Source organism: Phyllobates terribilis, unplaced genomic scaffold, assembly GCF_046119375.1.
Source record: "Phyllobates terribilis strain yellow unplaced genomic scaffold, ASM4611937v1 Scaffold_3__8_contigs__length_932513732, whole genome shotgun sequence".
NCBI classification, from domain to species: Eukaryota; Metazoa; Chordata; class Amphibia; order Anura; family Dendrobatidae; genus Phyllobates; species Phyllobates terribilis.
In genome coordinates, this window is record NW_027362763.1 from 925,333,184 (window position 1) to 925,348,990 (window position 15,807).

Below are 15,807 nucleotides of genomic sequence, written 5' to 3' on the forward strand. Positions count from 1 at the left end.
CATGTTTTTCTTATATGTAAATGAGTTGTTCAGTACTATGGCCTGGACACTGATCTGCAGGACAATCTGCCTCCAGAGATTATTTTACATGAAGGAGGGGATACCAGTGTGATGTGTAATGGCCGCTCTCTGCTCTCCTGATCTCACTGAAGAGCTGTCTGTGATTATAACTAACAAACCTGCAGGTTCCTCCTAGCTTCAGCCTCCATCTCACAGTGTTGCAATACAGCAGAGTTTTGAGAGCTGCAACAAATGTGTTTGTAAGAAGAAAAAGTTCAGTTTTACTCTCCTGGGTTAGTTACATGTCTCACACTGGTAACTGCCCTTTTATTAAAACTAAGCTCTGGAGGCAGATTCTCATGCAGATCAGATAGATCTTAATAGCACATTTACATATAAGAAAACCATGGATTTTTCTGGAATAAGAGATCAGATCGCACATATCAATGTATCATTTTATTCAGTTTACTATGACCTGCATGCCCATATAAGACGGCTAAGGAGGGTTGTTCTTACTGACAGATTCCCTTTAACTGGTACTGCATTGCGCTGCAGATTTTCTACATGCAAATTAATTTCGTATAATTTTTCTGCAAATATGCACAGTGCGTATTCACCCATAGAGTTACAAAGTGAATTAATATGATGCAGTTCTTCATGATCCAAACACTTGTGTCATTTCTGATCCATGCTAACATATTTTTAAAAGAAGTTCAGTGCTTGGTTAACTGTGCAGGATATTAAAATCTTGGAAACATTTTCAGTTCTGTGTTCATTTGAATTGAAGGGACGTTTTTCCATCAGTTATGCCTTTGTGAGTTGTTCAATAATCTTAATTAATTCACTAGGATGTCATCAATTGTATATAGATAGGTGTTAATCTGTAGATTCAGACGAGTCACTCTAACTTCTATGATGTATTTTCACTATTTGAGGTAGGAAGACTCGGCATTCTCAAATTCTTATTTTTGACCAGCAGCTGTAGGATCATCAACGTCAACAGTCTTGTAGACATTCTGAAATAAAGAAACATCCAATAGTTATTTAGTCATTTAAAACCCACTATAAATATTGAGCTGTCAGTCTTTATTATTTTTATGTAATGTACATGTTTAAGTTTGTAACTATATGAAAAATTCTCAGATGCAGTATATTTTTGGCAGTTGGCCAATATCTGTATTTTAAACTATGTTTTAAGTTTTTCATTTATCAAGACACCTAGTTTGGAGAAAAGAGGGTAACAAAATACCATATAACTTGAATAAAAGAAAATTAAAAGTATCTCTCTCATAAAACTGGAGGGAAGGAATAAGAAGGGTGATGTCATGGGTTCTGTTAAATCAATGCACCAGTGATCAATGCACCAGTGAGTGTAATTAAAGGGAACCTGTCAGGCAATTCATGCTGTCTCAACCACCAACCATGGGCAACATGAATCCAAGAGTGGCTGCACAATTGCAGCTAGGTATATAATTATATAATACACTGTGAAACTATGACAAAAGAAAAAAGCAAGCCTCATTTGTCCCAAAAAAAAGGCAAAAATTTGTTTTGTCCTTTAAGGACTAGGCCTAATTTGGCCTTAAATGTTTTTTTTGTTCTAAAATGAATAATCTGTAGTCACTCTGTGTACCTGCAGACTTGTGAATCACCCCAGCGCGCGCAGCACTTTACACTGCGAGGATTCGCCGATTTCTGAACCGGGGCCGGCAGGTACATATGCGTTATGCATACTCCTGGCCAGAGCCTGTCTAGTGGATGCAGCCTTGCTCCATACAATCGCGACATGGCATCAGTTATCTTTTCCAGTCAATTTTGCACTCCAAAGGTCAAATGGCGCTCCTTCCCTTCTGAGCCCTGCCGTGAGCCTAAACAGTAGTTTCCCACCTCATATGGGGTATTGGTGTACTCAGGAGATATTAAACAACTAATTATATGGTTCATTTTTACCAGTTACCCTTGTAAAAATGAATAATTTGAGGCTGAAGCAACATTTTTGAGGGGAAAAATATATTTTTTCATTTTCATGGCTCAACGTTATACAATTCTATGAAACACTTGTTGGCTCAATGTGCTCACTACACCTCTTGACACGTTTTTTGAGGGGTGTAGTTTCCAAAAATTACTTACGTTTCTGAGCCCTGCCATGTACCAAGACAGTAGTTGTCCACAACATGTGGAGTATTGGCTTACTGAGAAAAAACTGCATAACAAAATATATGGTCCATTTTCTCCTGTTAAAGTTTTGAAAATGGAAAATTTGGGGCTAAATCAATATTTTTGTGGTAAAAAGTAAAATTTTCATTTTTTCTTTACACATTGCTTTAATTCTGGTGAAATCTCTAAAGGGTTAATAAACTTCTTGAATGTGGTTTTGAGCACTTTGAGGGGTGTTGTTTTTAAAATGGTGTCACTTTTGGTTATTTCAAAAGGGATGTGGTCCCTAATTCATTTTGTAAATGCTGTTGTAAAAATGAGAAATTGCTGATAAACTTTTAACCCTTCTAACTTCCTAACAAAAAATTACCATATTTTTCGGACTACAAGACGCCTCGGACCATAAGACACACCTAGGTTTTAGAGGAGGAAAAAAAATTGAAGGAAAAAAAGGTGGTCATGATGCACTTTTATGGGGGAGGGAATTTCCTGCTGACACTGTTATAGGGGTAATGTCCCCCAATTTTATACTAATATCCCCCATCCTGGTATATACTGTATATGCCCCAATCCTGGTATATATGCCCCCCTTCCTGTTATGCGTGGTCTCCATCCCCATCCCGGTATCCCCCATCTTGGTATGCATGGCAACCCCATCCCGATCCTGGAATGCATGGTACCCCCATCCTGGTATGCATGGCAATAATATCAGGCATACTGTTAGCCTCAACTGCTGCAGGAAGCCGGTGGCTGCGGCTGACACTGTGCATGCTTTTAAGGAGAATGAATATTCACTACTCCACACACCCATGGGCATGGGGAGCAGTGAATATTAATTTTCTTAATCAGCGGGCGCACTGTGAACTGCAGCAGGCGGCTCCTGCCTCCTCTGCCCCGCTCCTTCGCCGCTGCCACTCCCCCCACACCACCCACCATCCACAGCCGGACCATACATCTGGACTATAAGACACACCCCCCACTTTCCTCCAAAATTTTGGAGGAAAAAAGTGCATCTTATAGTCCGAAAAATATGGTATGTATCAATAATGATGCTGATGTGAAGTAGACATGTGCACATACTTTTGTGCACCTCTAAAAAGACAAGCACCCCCAGAACAGAGGCCAGCCAGATCTAACAGTTATCAGTTATCAATAGGTTGTAAGCTAGATACTGTGCATCACACGTACCTGTGTCACTGCCGCCCTATGCAAGCCTCATCTGTGTGCATTTTTAATACTAGGCAACCACCCCGTAGATGAGTTGGTAGGTTTGCCAGTGGTTGCTTCATCTCTATTTTGCACCTGTGCTGCCCCCACCTTTATCATGGGGTCTCTTGCATCTTGCTAATGCATTGGTAATCTGACCTGAAGTTGGTAAGGCTGTCTTTTTCTGTGATGTTTTTTGAATGTATGTCCTTCTGTGAGCCATTTTTGAATTCAGTGTAGGGACTCGCACATATGAGGACGCTTTACGTGGGTTGTGAGCTTGCGTATTTTGGCCAAAATATCGACCAATACTTCATGTATTTTATACATTAATTTTCATCTTTTTATTGCATATTTTTCAATTTTTTTGCAGGATGTAGCCAGGTCTTTTAGTGTTGGTTGGGTGTATTGGGATGTCTGTCTTGTGGGGTACCCTTATATAGTGCTGGGCAGCCCACCTGATTTAATAGTAAAGGAAACACCAGGCCACATTTCAGCATAGAACTCTGTTGTGCTGATATTGTGCTCCATGCAGGAGTACACCTTTGAAACGCTATTTTTTTTCTGGCACTACCGTGCTACATAAGGCTGGCCACATCTGAGCTTGCAATTGTTTTGTGCTGAGATTCTGCTCCATCCAGGGCTCCACAATAGAAAATCTAAATTTTTTCTGTTACTACCGCGCTACATAAACAAGGCCACATTTGAGCTTGTAATTGTTTTGCACGGAGATTCTGCTCTATCCAGGGCTCCACATTAGAAAAAAGAATTGTTTCTGTAACTGCCGTGCTATATAAACAAGGCGACATCTGAGCTTGTAATTGTTTTGCGCTGAGATCCTGATTTATCCAGGGCTCCACAGTAGAAAATCAATTTTTTTCCTGTTACTACCGTGCTACATAAAAAGGCCACTTCTGAGCTTGTAATTATTTTGTGCTGAGATTCTGCTCTATCCAGGGCTCCACAGTAGAAAATCTAAATTTTTGATACTAATAGTTTGCTCCAGCCACACTATCTGAGCAAATAAATACTGATTAGTAATTTAGTGACTGGCGACTGACTGGTCTGGGTATAGGTTTGTTAAACAGTTGGTTAAAAGAGGGTAAGGGTACATCTAACATGAGTGGGGGAAAGCAAGGTCATGGTGGAAGGGGGAATAGGCTTGGTGTTCAAGGTAAAACACACAATTCATGGAGAAAGTGTAGTGTATGCACCCTGATTCGGGTGTATCTTCTAAATTAACATTATATTTCTTTCCATAGTGAACACTACCTGAAATGGACTAAATAGACCCCATCGCCAAAAATACATACAAAGCACAGAAAGAGAAAAAAGACGATAAAGGGGCCACTAATTTGAAAAAGATATTAGCAAAATTTATTATAAATAGTCAGGTACATAATGAGGGTAAGGAAAGATACAATAGGAAGAACTTAAAAACAACCCGCTCCACATGACAATCTCCATAGTAAGTCCTCTGTTATGCATAAATACATCATTAATCTCAGACATATAGGAGTAAAGAAGATGTCACCATGGGGAAAGAAATGGATAACAGCTCTATACTAATTTCCCACAATGTTATATTGTAATGTCCTTATGACATGGAAAAAATGTATAGTCACTCACTCGCTGTTGTGTATACATATTCCTCAGAAAGTGTCTGTATACATACCGAGGAACTCAAACCCACGTCACAAGGCAGTCAAAGGGCAGTCAGAAGTGGAGGGACCTGTAAGGAGAGCGCACACGTGGAGCGGGATGCCCCGACGCCGACGCGCATTTCGGTCACCCTTCGTCAGGGGGCATGTGGGTGAAATGAATGAATCCGATTTTATAGGCGCCAGATGGCAACAGAAATCGGAAATTATACTGGTGTCACCATGGAAATGAAGACGCCGGCCGATTGTAGTCGATTTGAATCAGGTCATCATTTTGGCCCCTAATATATTATCTTTATACTCCATCTTGTGTTCCCACTGACAGTGGGTTCTAATATGTATATATATATATATATATATATATATATATATACCTTTCTTTATTAGATATATTTATAGATATATGGGGTTTGCAACTATTTAGCTGCTTTTAATGATATATTTGGCCTTTTTTCATTATTGACTATGCAATCTTTTGACTGTGGTCCCCTTTAAAATAATTTAAATAATATGCTGTCATGCACCACTGTCCGCTTTCTCTTCCCAATCAAACAACCGATTATTATTCTCGTTGGCACTTACATATATGGGAATGCTGTGACCTGGCACGCATGCATGCTGTGGGGCTCTTGACGTCTGCCTGCCCTCTGTGTCTCCACTGATATCTGGTGCAGCGGCCCGCTGCTGCCGGATGTCATCTGACGCGGACGCCGGCCAGCGTCTTGATCTCCACGGTGACGCATGCGTCATTTCCGGTACACGCGGACGCCGGCCGGCGTCTTCATTTCCATGGTGACACCAGTATAATTTCCGATCTCTGTTGCCATCTGGCGCCTATAAAATCGGATTCATTCATTTCACCCACATGCCCCCTGACGAAGGGTGACCGAAACGCGCGTCGGGGCATCACGCTCCACGTGTGCGCTCTCCTTACACGTCCCTCCACTTCTGACTGCCCTTTGACTGCCTTGTGACGTGGGTTTGAGTTCCTCGGTATGTATACAGACACTTTCTGGGGAATATGTATACACAACAGCGAGTGAGTGACTATACATTGTTTCCATGTCATAAGGACATTACAATATAACATTGTGGGAAATTAGTATAGAGTTGTTATCCATTTCTTTCCCCATGGTGACATCTTCTTTACTCCTATATGTCTGAGATTAATGATGTATTTATGCATAATAGAGGACTTACTATGGAGATTGTCATGTGGAGTGGGTTGTTTTTAAGTTCTTCCTATTGTATCTTTCCTTACCCTCATTATGTGCCTGACTATTTATAATAAATTTTGCTAATATCTTTTTCAAATTAGTGGCCCCTTTATCGTCTTTTTTCTCTTTCTGTGCTTCGTTGGTGTTCAAGGTGTACGTGGAGTAGGTAGTAATGTTAGTGAAAGCTCTACTGAACAAACACCGTCACGTCCTATCCAAAGACAACTGATAACTTGTGTTAATGGACAAGCCACTCCATTCCCTTTCTTTGGCAGCCACACAGTGGTACGCCTTGTAGATGAGGGCCAGAAAAAGCATGTGCTTCAGTGGATGGCAAGCACTGCATCAAGTGGCCTCTCTTCCTCCACCTCAACATCACACACAGTACAGTAATCAGGGGTGGCATCCCAATTACCCTTGCTTCCCCCTGCGTCACAACTCTCCAACCGCCCAACAGACTGTAGGGAACCGCAGATGGGTTATTCTGCAGAGCTGTTCACACATTCTATGCCATGGGCATCAGAGGTCTACTCCAGAGATTCATTGACTCAAGAGGAGGAAAGCATCTGCACCAATGCCCAATTTTTTTTTCTGTTGGATTCGGGGCTGGACAAAGTAGGGTTCGAGCATCCAGAATCCAGACCCACGTGACCAGACATTAACCCCCAGGAGGGAGGTGAATCTGTTGAGACTCAAATACCTGGTGTGCACACGGACTATACTGTACTGTCAGGGCAGGAAGAGGAGGAGGGTGACTCTCAGGACAAGGAGTGGGAGAACAGAGAGGATTACCATGAGGTTGTAGATCCCACTTCCTGTGAACCCAGAGGCACGCAGCTGAGTAGCTCAGCAGAGAAGGTGGAGGAGGACTAAAACAAGGAAGTTACGTTGCGGCCTCCCGAACAGACACTGAGTGATACAACCATGAAGAGCACCGCATCATTAGCCACAACTGCATTTTGTAGGGGCGGCAAGGGTTGCCTAGCCTGGGCCTTTTTTGAGACCACAAAGGATGACCCAACTCAAGTTATCTGCCAACTTTCCAAAAAACGGCTCAGTAGAAGCAAAAATTGCAATAATTTGACTACTACATGCATGAACATGCGCAATCAACATGCATTAGTCTGGGAATCTCACTGCGATAAAATGTGGACTAGCGGTCCTCACCAGCCATCGGCCGCCCCATCAACCGTATCTGCTATTTATTCCTCCTCCGTCACCATGCCCAGTGTTTTCACACAGGTGTCCGGCCGCAGAACCTGCACTTGTTTACCCTCTCCAGTCAGGGTGAGTGAGAGCCCGTCAGCTGTTACAGAAGTGGACATGTCTGTTGTTTTTGTTTCATCGAGCACATCACATCTTTCTCAATCCACTGTAATATCTCCACCTGCATCTCACTCACAGTCCAGCTGTTTGGCATGTTCACCCTATTCCACCCTCTCTCAGCACAGCAGCCAGCCCTCAGTCCCGCAGTTGTGGACACATGAAAGATTGTTTCATCCTACACATGACAAAGCTAAAAAGTTGAACTCCACCATCTCCAATTTGTTGGCCACGAAAATTCTGCCTTCCTGCCTGGTGGACACAGAAGGTTTCTGAAAGCTGATGGCTGTTGCAGTCCCCCGGTACCAGTTGACCAGTCGCCAATACTTCTCTAAGAAAGCTGTGCCTGAGCTACACCAGCATGTCGCAGACAACATCACCCGTTCCTTGAAAAAATCTATGTCTGCCAGGGTGCATTTCATCACTGACACCTGGACGAGCAAGCATGGTCAGGGGTGTTGCATCTCGCTGACTGGGCACTGGTTGACTCTGGTCATTTCTGGTGGGCGCCGGCGGGGAAGGGTCTGCTCCACAAGTCTTGGCATCCCCAAGGCTTGCGGGACAAACCTCTGTATGTAACACTTCATCCACTGCTTCTTCCTCCTCCCCCTCCTCTAGGGCCTCCAACTGCACCCTCAACCTGTGCCTTAATGAGACACGCATTCCAACAGTGCAGAGAGAATTCCCCCCCACCTCTGTACTGCGCAGCTAGGGCTCACCACAATCAGGCAGTGTTACAACTAATATGCTTTGGAGATCGCAGTCATACAGCTCAAGAGTCGTGGACAACTATCCAGACCAAGTTTGAGCAATGGCTGTCTCCACTGATCCTGGAGCCAGGGAAGGCCGTGTGCGATAATGGTGTGAATCTGGTGGCAGCCCTACATCGGGGCAACCTATCACATGTATCTTGCATGACTCACAATCAGGAAGGAAGGAACCAGCTTCGGAAGTCCATAAAATAACAAGGTTTATTGAAAAAATAGATTAAAAACATAACATAGAACATATGAATCACAGCCCTCAAGGAAATGGGGAGACTAGGCAGACCCGTTTCAGACCCTCCGGTCTTTAATCATAGATAGCAATGATTAAGGACAGCAGTGAGGCACACAGTGTGCATCACAGTTGTAGACTTCCAACCCCGGTAACGTCAATTCATCAATGCAAAAACATTAGCAGTAGCAGTGTAAGTGGCAGAAGCAATTTCTTTGAGTCGTTTCGCACATTTTTTAGATCAGCACGTGCACCAGCACAACAGAGTACAAGTCTGACATGTAGTGAACGATTGGAGAGGATGGTACAGGAGTATCTCGAGCTCAATTACAATGCCATCAGGGAGGGTTTGGACCCTTTTACATTTTGGTCTTCAAAAATGGAAGAGTGGCCTGAGCTCACCTGTCACGCATGGACGGTTTTATAATGCCCGCCAGCCAGCGTTCTCTCAGGATGTGTCTTTAGGGCTGCTGGTGGTGTCCTGACGGATATGCGCATCCGGCTGACCCCTGAAAGTATAAACCGCCTAACTTTCATAAAGATGAACAAGTCGCTTTGGTGGTGTCTGACCCTAATTTTTTGAAATGTGGAGACTCCTGGTTGGGTCTCCATCTGGTGTGTTTCCTGTAGTAGAAAGGGTGTCGGGCCCCATTATACTATTTCTACTCTGGTGAAATTGATGACACTTTAGTGGGGTATAGCAATAATTTTTTAAAATATGGAAACTCCAAGTTGGGTCTCCTTCATGTGTGTTGAATGTAGCAGTAGGGCTCCTAGACTGTCAGGCTTGCACTCACTTTCAGTCAACTATCTGTGTTACTATCCTTAACCCCTTTACAGCCTGGGGCGTAATAGTATGCCCCAGGCTGTCACCTCCTGTTCAGCGAGGGCTCCGGTGGTGAGCCCACACTGAACCGGGCACATGTCAGCTGATTCTTACAGCTGACATGTTCCCGCAAGAGCCACGGGTGGAATCGCAATCCACTCGCGGCTGTTAACATGTTAAATGCCGCTGTCAATCTCTGACACGGGCATTTAACATTGCCGCGCCGGAAGCGCGTCACTTACCCCGCCCATCGGTGACCCCGTCACGTGATCGCGGGTCACTGATGGGTGGGCATGACAACCCTGGGTCTGCAGCAGACCCCAGTGGTTGTCATGTACTGACCACCTAGTGGTCAGCGCTCATAGCACAGGAGCAGTTCTGCTACATAGAGGTGATCTGGTCATCACCTCTATGTAGCAGAGGCGATCAGGTAATTGCTGCTTCTAGTCTCCTATGGAGACTATAGAAGCAAGCAAAAAGTGAACAAAAAATGTTTTTAAAAATATTTAAAAAAATTAAAAAAATATAAAAGTTTAAATCACCCCCCTTTCGCCCCATTCAAAATAAAATAATAAAAAAAACAAACACATACACATATTTGGTATTGCCGTGTTCATAATCGCCCGATCTATCAATATAAAAAAAGAATTAATCTGATCGGTAAACGGCGTAACGATAAAAAAATTCTAAACGCCAGAATTACATTTTTTGGCAGCCGCAACATTGCAATAAAATGCAATAACGGGCGATCAAAACATCGGATCTACCCCAAAATGATATCAATGAAAACTTCAGCTCGGCGCGCAAAAAATAAGCTCTCACCCGGCCCCAGATCCTGAAAAATGGAGACGCTACGGGTCTTGGAAAGTGGCGCCATTTTTTTTTTTTTAGCAAACTTTGGAATTTTTTTCCACCACTTAAATAAAAAAGAACCTGTACATGTTTGGTATTTGCGAACTCATAATGACCTGGAGAATAATAATGGTAGGTCAGTTTTAGCATTCAGTGAACGTGGTAAAAAAAAAAAAAACATCTGTTGTATTGCACTTTTTTTGCATTTCACCGCACTTGGATTTTTTTCCCATTTTCCCATACACGATATGGTAAAACCAGTAATGTCATTCAAAAGTAGAACTCATTCCGCAAAAAATAAGCCTTCACACGGCCATATTGACCAAAAAATAAAAACGCTATGGCTCTGGGAACAAGGGGAGCAAAAAACAAAAATTAAAAAACAGAAAATCCCAGGGTCCTTAAGGGGTTAAAGGGAATCTGTCACCACTTTGGAGTTATCAGACCGCTGCTATAGCCATACAGGTCATAGAAAAGTAAATCTATACTTACCTGTATGGCCCATGGTAGAGGTCTGATTCCAGATGATGCCAAGCAATGCCTATCTGGTTATTATTCCCCTAAATTGCCGCCTATCAGCCTAGTTACCATTTCCCTCCCTCTCCCACATGTCACAGCGCCCTGTGACGTGCGCTTTCCTTCCTTACCTCACGCCGCATGCGCAAAGCGCGGCTCTTATAGACTGTGCTTTGTTTCTTTCCAGCCGGGTTTGTATGAGCACAGTGTCGCAGTGCTCTATTGCACAGGCGCCGGGGAGTCACTGTGACTTCCACTCCAGTGACTCTCGGCGCATAACAAGAAGGTTTTCTGCGGCACTGTGCTCATACAAACCCGGCCTGGAGGAAACAAAGCGAGGTCTATAGGAGCCGCGCTTTGCGCATGCGTCGGGAGGTGAGGAAGGAAAGCGCACGTCACAGCGCCCTGTGATGTGCGGGGGAGGGAGGAAAAGTGGTAACTAGGCTGATAGGCGGCGATTTAGGGGAATAATAATCAGATAGGCAGGCATTGCTTGGCCTTCCCCGGATGCCAAGCCTGTTGAAAACCAAAAAGATAAAACTACTTTTCTCTGCAATCAGACCTCTACCATGGGCCATACAGGTAAGTATAGATTTACTTTTCTATACCCTGTATGCCCATAGTAGCGGTCTGATATCTCCAAAGTGGTGACAGATTCCCTTTAAAATTTTCTACCAATAGTAGCCTATGAAACTGATGTTTATGCAAGCTGAGTGTGTCTGAACAGAAAAGCAGCTTGAGTTGTTGCATGAGGTATCAGGGCTCCCAGCACAGCAGGTGTACACTGATCCCTCACCCACCTCATCTTAATTTGATGTTAAATTCAAAGCTGTAAATGCTGGCCCAGACCCTGATACTTCATGTATGGCCCATGGCTGACTGCTGCTGTGCCATTATAAAATTTTGACTGTGGGTCAATTGATGCCACTTTTCCTTGTGTCTGCCCCTAATTTGAGCTGTTTTGGCAGCTTTTGGGCCCCTTTGAAGGTGTTGTCTATGCATTTGGTTTTGTCTCCCATTGAATCCAATGGATATGTTTGGATATGTTCAACAAACCGTTCTACGAACTTTTTGCGAACATCAGGAAATTCGTCAGTCGGAACCAAATCGAATCTTGAAAAGTTCGCTCATCTCTAGTTATTACCTGGCTATTTAGCTGGTTGTCTGCATCTGATTGCTGCTAGTCATAGCCTTAGCTTGGTGGTGCTTGTGTGCCTTGTATTTCTGTGCTTTGTTTCTGATTTATTTCTGCCTGAACTTGCCTCTGACCATCCGTTTGCCTAGCACCTTTGGCTTGATCCGCTACCTTCCTGGAATTCTGACCTCGGACCATGACCTGACTGCGCCTTTGTCTTTCCCTTAGTTTACAATGAGCTCTCTTGGTATCTGACCCCAGACCTCTTGACTACCCTGCCTCACAGCTTGTCCATGAGTAGCGACTAGCGGCACATTACGATTGGCCTTATACTTTTTTCCCCACCAGTATGGATCCAATTCATACACTTTGTGATCTGGTGGCGATTCTGACCCAGATGGTTCAGGATCTGGCCAGAGAGCATCAGAAGCTAGAATCGTCTTAGTTGCAGGTGCAGGGTCCATTTTCTAGTACATTGGGTGCTTTCCAGAGCTCTCTGCTGCTGGCAGTAGCTATGACATCTGTACCTTCTGACATGCAGTTGATCTCTCCTGAACCATTATTGGCACTTCCTAATACATTTTTCAGAAGAGAAAAAACAGTTTAGGGTGTTCAGCGAGAGCTCTATACTATTTTTACCTTGTGACCCGGTCTTCAGAGGATGAGTCTCCGAGGGTGGGAATAATCATGTCCCTACTGCAAGGGGGCCCTCAGACTTGGGCATTTTCCTGGTCCTCACAAGCCCCAGAATAGTTTTCTGTTAACACCTTTTTTGATGACTTAAGGTTGATTTATGATGAACCTGATAGGATCCAGGTCACAAAGGCAAAAATCATGAACCTGACACAGGGGGGCCTCATCGCTGAGGACTATAGTTTCGAGTTCCGACAATGGTCCACTGAAGTTCTGTGTAATGATGCAGCTCTCCGGTGCTAGTTCCACACAGGCCTTTCTGATACACTTAAGGACACTCTGGCTCTGTATGTGATGAGCGACAGGGTATTTCGGTCATTCTTCCCGAATCTATCCACTTACCTGAGGCGGAACCGATGGAAGTTGGAGCTTCGAGCTCTCGGACCATGGTGAGGAGACGTCAGTGTGATCTCGGACTCTGCCTCTACTGTGGTCGTGCTGGACATTTCCTTAAGGACTGCTCGAAACACTCTCAAGGAAGCAAGCCATCGTAAAACACCTAACTCTGGGTGATTTTCAAGGCAGTCACCTAGACTTCCAGGTACCTTTTTACTCCTGAGATAAAATACTGCTAAACGTGGAACTACTTTTCAAGAACTAGCTGTTATCTAACATAGCTTTAATTGATTGCATGTCTGCTGCCCACTTCATTGATTCAGGACTTGTTCTGAAATTAGAATTAGGGACAGTTAGGGTGGAAAGACCCATTTATATTTTTGCCATTGACAGGACACCGTTACTCCAGACACTTGTCGAGCTGGTAACAGTTGAGTTCACACTCATAGTGAGAACACTTCACTCTGAAACCATCTCCTTCTTTGTGTTGGACAATTTATCTGCTAGTCTGGCAATGTATTCACAATCCTGTTATCGATTTGTGTCGGAAGGATATTGTTAAGTGGAGCACCAATTGTCATAAGACATGTCTTAGTTCTGTACAAATTTACTCTGCTAGTCTGGAGGGTCTGCTGGGGTACCTGAAAGACTTCGGAGATGTGCTCTTGGAAAAAGTGGCAGATATATTACCTCTTCATCATCCTTATGATTGTGCTATTAATCTTTCCCTAATGTAAAATTATCTAAAGCTCGTCTGTACAATTTGTCAGGACCTAAACTTATCGAAAGATTATTTAAGTGAAAGTTTACGGAAGGGTCATATCTGTCCTTCCTCCTCATCTGCAGCTGCTGGGTTTTTCTTTGTTAAAAAGAAAGATGGTGGTCTCCTTCTTTGCCTTGGTTTCCGTAAATTAAACAAAATTACAGTTAAGAAAACTTCCCCACTTCCACTCATTCCTGACCTATGTAACCAGCTTACTGGGGCTAAATGTAAATGATTTTTAAAACTAGATCTTAGAGGGGCTTATAATTTGATATGCTTCTGGAAGGGTGATGAGTGGAAACCGGTGATTTTAACGTCGGATGGTCTATTTGAAAATCTTGTCATGCCTTTTGGGTTAACCAATGCGCCAGCAATATTTGAAAACTTTATGAATGACATATTTTCTGATTGTATTAGATGGTTTATTGTGGTATATCTTGATGAAATTCTACCTTTTTCACCTGATCTAGATTCACACCATAAACATATCCATATTGTTTTACCAAAGCTTAGAGAGAATTCTTTGTTTGCCAAAGTGGAGAAATGTACTTTTTCTGTTCAAGAAATATAGTTCTTGGGGTTCATTGCATCAGCTGAGGGGTTTAAGATGGATCCTGGGAAGGTGCAGACCATAATTGATTGGGTTCAACCTCGTGACCTGAAAGAATTGCACTTTTTCTAGGTTTTGACAATTACTATGGAAAATTCACGGATCTCACACAAAAGGGGCGGATCTTAAAGTTTACTCTTCAGATCCTCTTGAGGCTTTTCATAAACTGAAAGAGTGTTTCATGTCCACCCTAGTTTTAATCCAACCCAATCTCCAGAAATCGGTCATTGTGGAAGTGGATGCTTCGGAGGTAGGGTGGGGCTGCATTATCTCAAGGTTCCAAGACTGTAACCAACTTGTGGCCATGTGCATTTTTTTTCTAGGAAATTTTGTCTGCTGAGAGAAATTATGATGTTGGGAATCAGGAGCTTCTCGCTGTCAAATTAGCTTTTGAAGAATGGAGAACATTTTTTGGAGGGAACAGTTCAATAAGTCACTTAGTGACGGATCATAAAAATTTATCTTATATTGAATCAGCTGACTGGTTAACCCCAAGACAGGCCAGATGGTCCTTATTTTTTTCTAGATTCAATTTTTCTATCACTTCCAGGCCGGCTCCAACAATGTGAGGGCTGAAGCTTTATAACGTAGCCTTTATTCAGTTTCCCCTCCAGAATCTCCATCCTCCATTCTTCCTCAGGGTATTATGGTTTCCATGGCATCTTTGGATTTGTAAGCAGACATACGTAGAGTCCAGTCTTTGGCCCCTTACACTACTCCAAGGACTAAATTATTTGTACCAGTGTACCTAAGATTGTTAGACGAGTTTCTTGATTCTGTCTTGAGTGTTCACCCTGGGTTCACAGCTATATGAAAGGCCATTGCGAGGATTTTTTGGTGGCCATCAATATATAATATCAGGGATTTTGTTTCCGCCTGTGAAGTTTGCGCATGCGCTAAAGTCTGTCATAACCGGCTGGCCGGGAAATTGGCTCCACTACCAATTCCAGAAAGACCATGGACTCATTTGTCCATGGAATTCATCACGGATTTGGTGGGAAAACTGTTATTTTGGTGGTGGTTGACCGATTCAGTAAACAAGCTCATTTTGTTCCTTTATCGGGGTTACCAAATGCTGAAACATTCTCCAGGTTGTTTATCAATCATGTGGTGAGATTGCATGGACTCAAATTCTGGAGAGCATTTTGTAAGAAAATTGGGGATTTACTTGTCATTTTCCTTTGCCCACTACCCTGAAACTAACAGTCAGATAGAAAGGACAAATCAATCGTTGGAACAAGTTTTAAGGTGTTTCGTTGCAGCTCAGCTGGAGGATTGGTCCTCATATTTACCTCGTGCTGAGTTCATCTTTATCACTTGGATCAATCAGTCTACTGGAACCTTGCCTTTTTTATGTAATTATGATTTTCATCCTCACTTTGGCGAATTTTGTAGGATGAGCTCTGAGTGTCCTGGAGTAGAGGTTTCTATACAGAAACTTGGGGATGTCTGGAAGGAGGTTCAGAAGAATATTAGGGTGGCTAAGCTTCATCAAAAATGCCGATAGGAAATGTTC

At 43.2% G+C, this 15,807-nt stretch overlaps 1 protein-coding gene across 1 annotated transcript in view; it reads right to left on the reverse strand.

Moving 5' to 3' along the window:
• Positions 1–483: 483 nt before the first annotated feature.
• LOC141257813 (pecanex-like protein 2) overlaps positions 484–15,807 on the reverse strand; it is a 1,433,759-nt gene continuing 1,418,435 nt past the window's right edge. Inside the window, exon 33 of the mRNA XM_073672817.1 lies at positions 484–1,016. Coding sequence (XP_073528918.1) covers positions 963–1,016 — 54 coding nt within the window. The 3' untranslated portion in view covers positions 484–962. The remainder of the gene's footprint in view (positions 1,017–15,807) is intronic.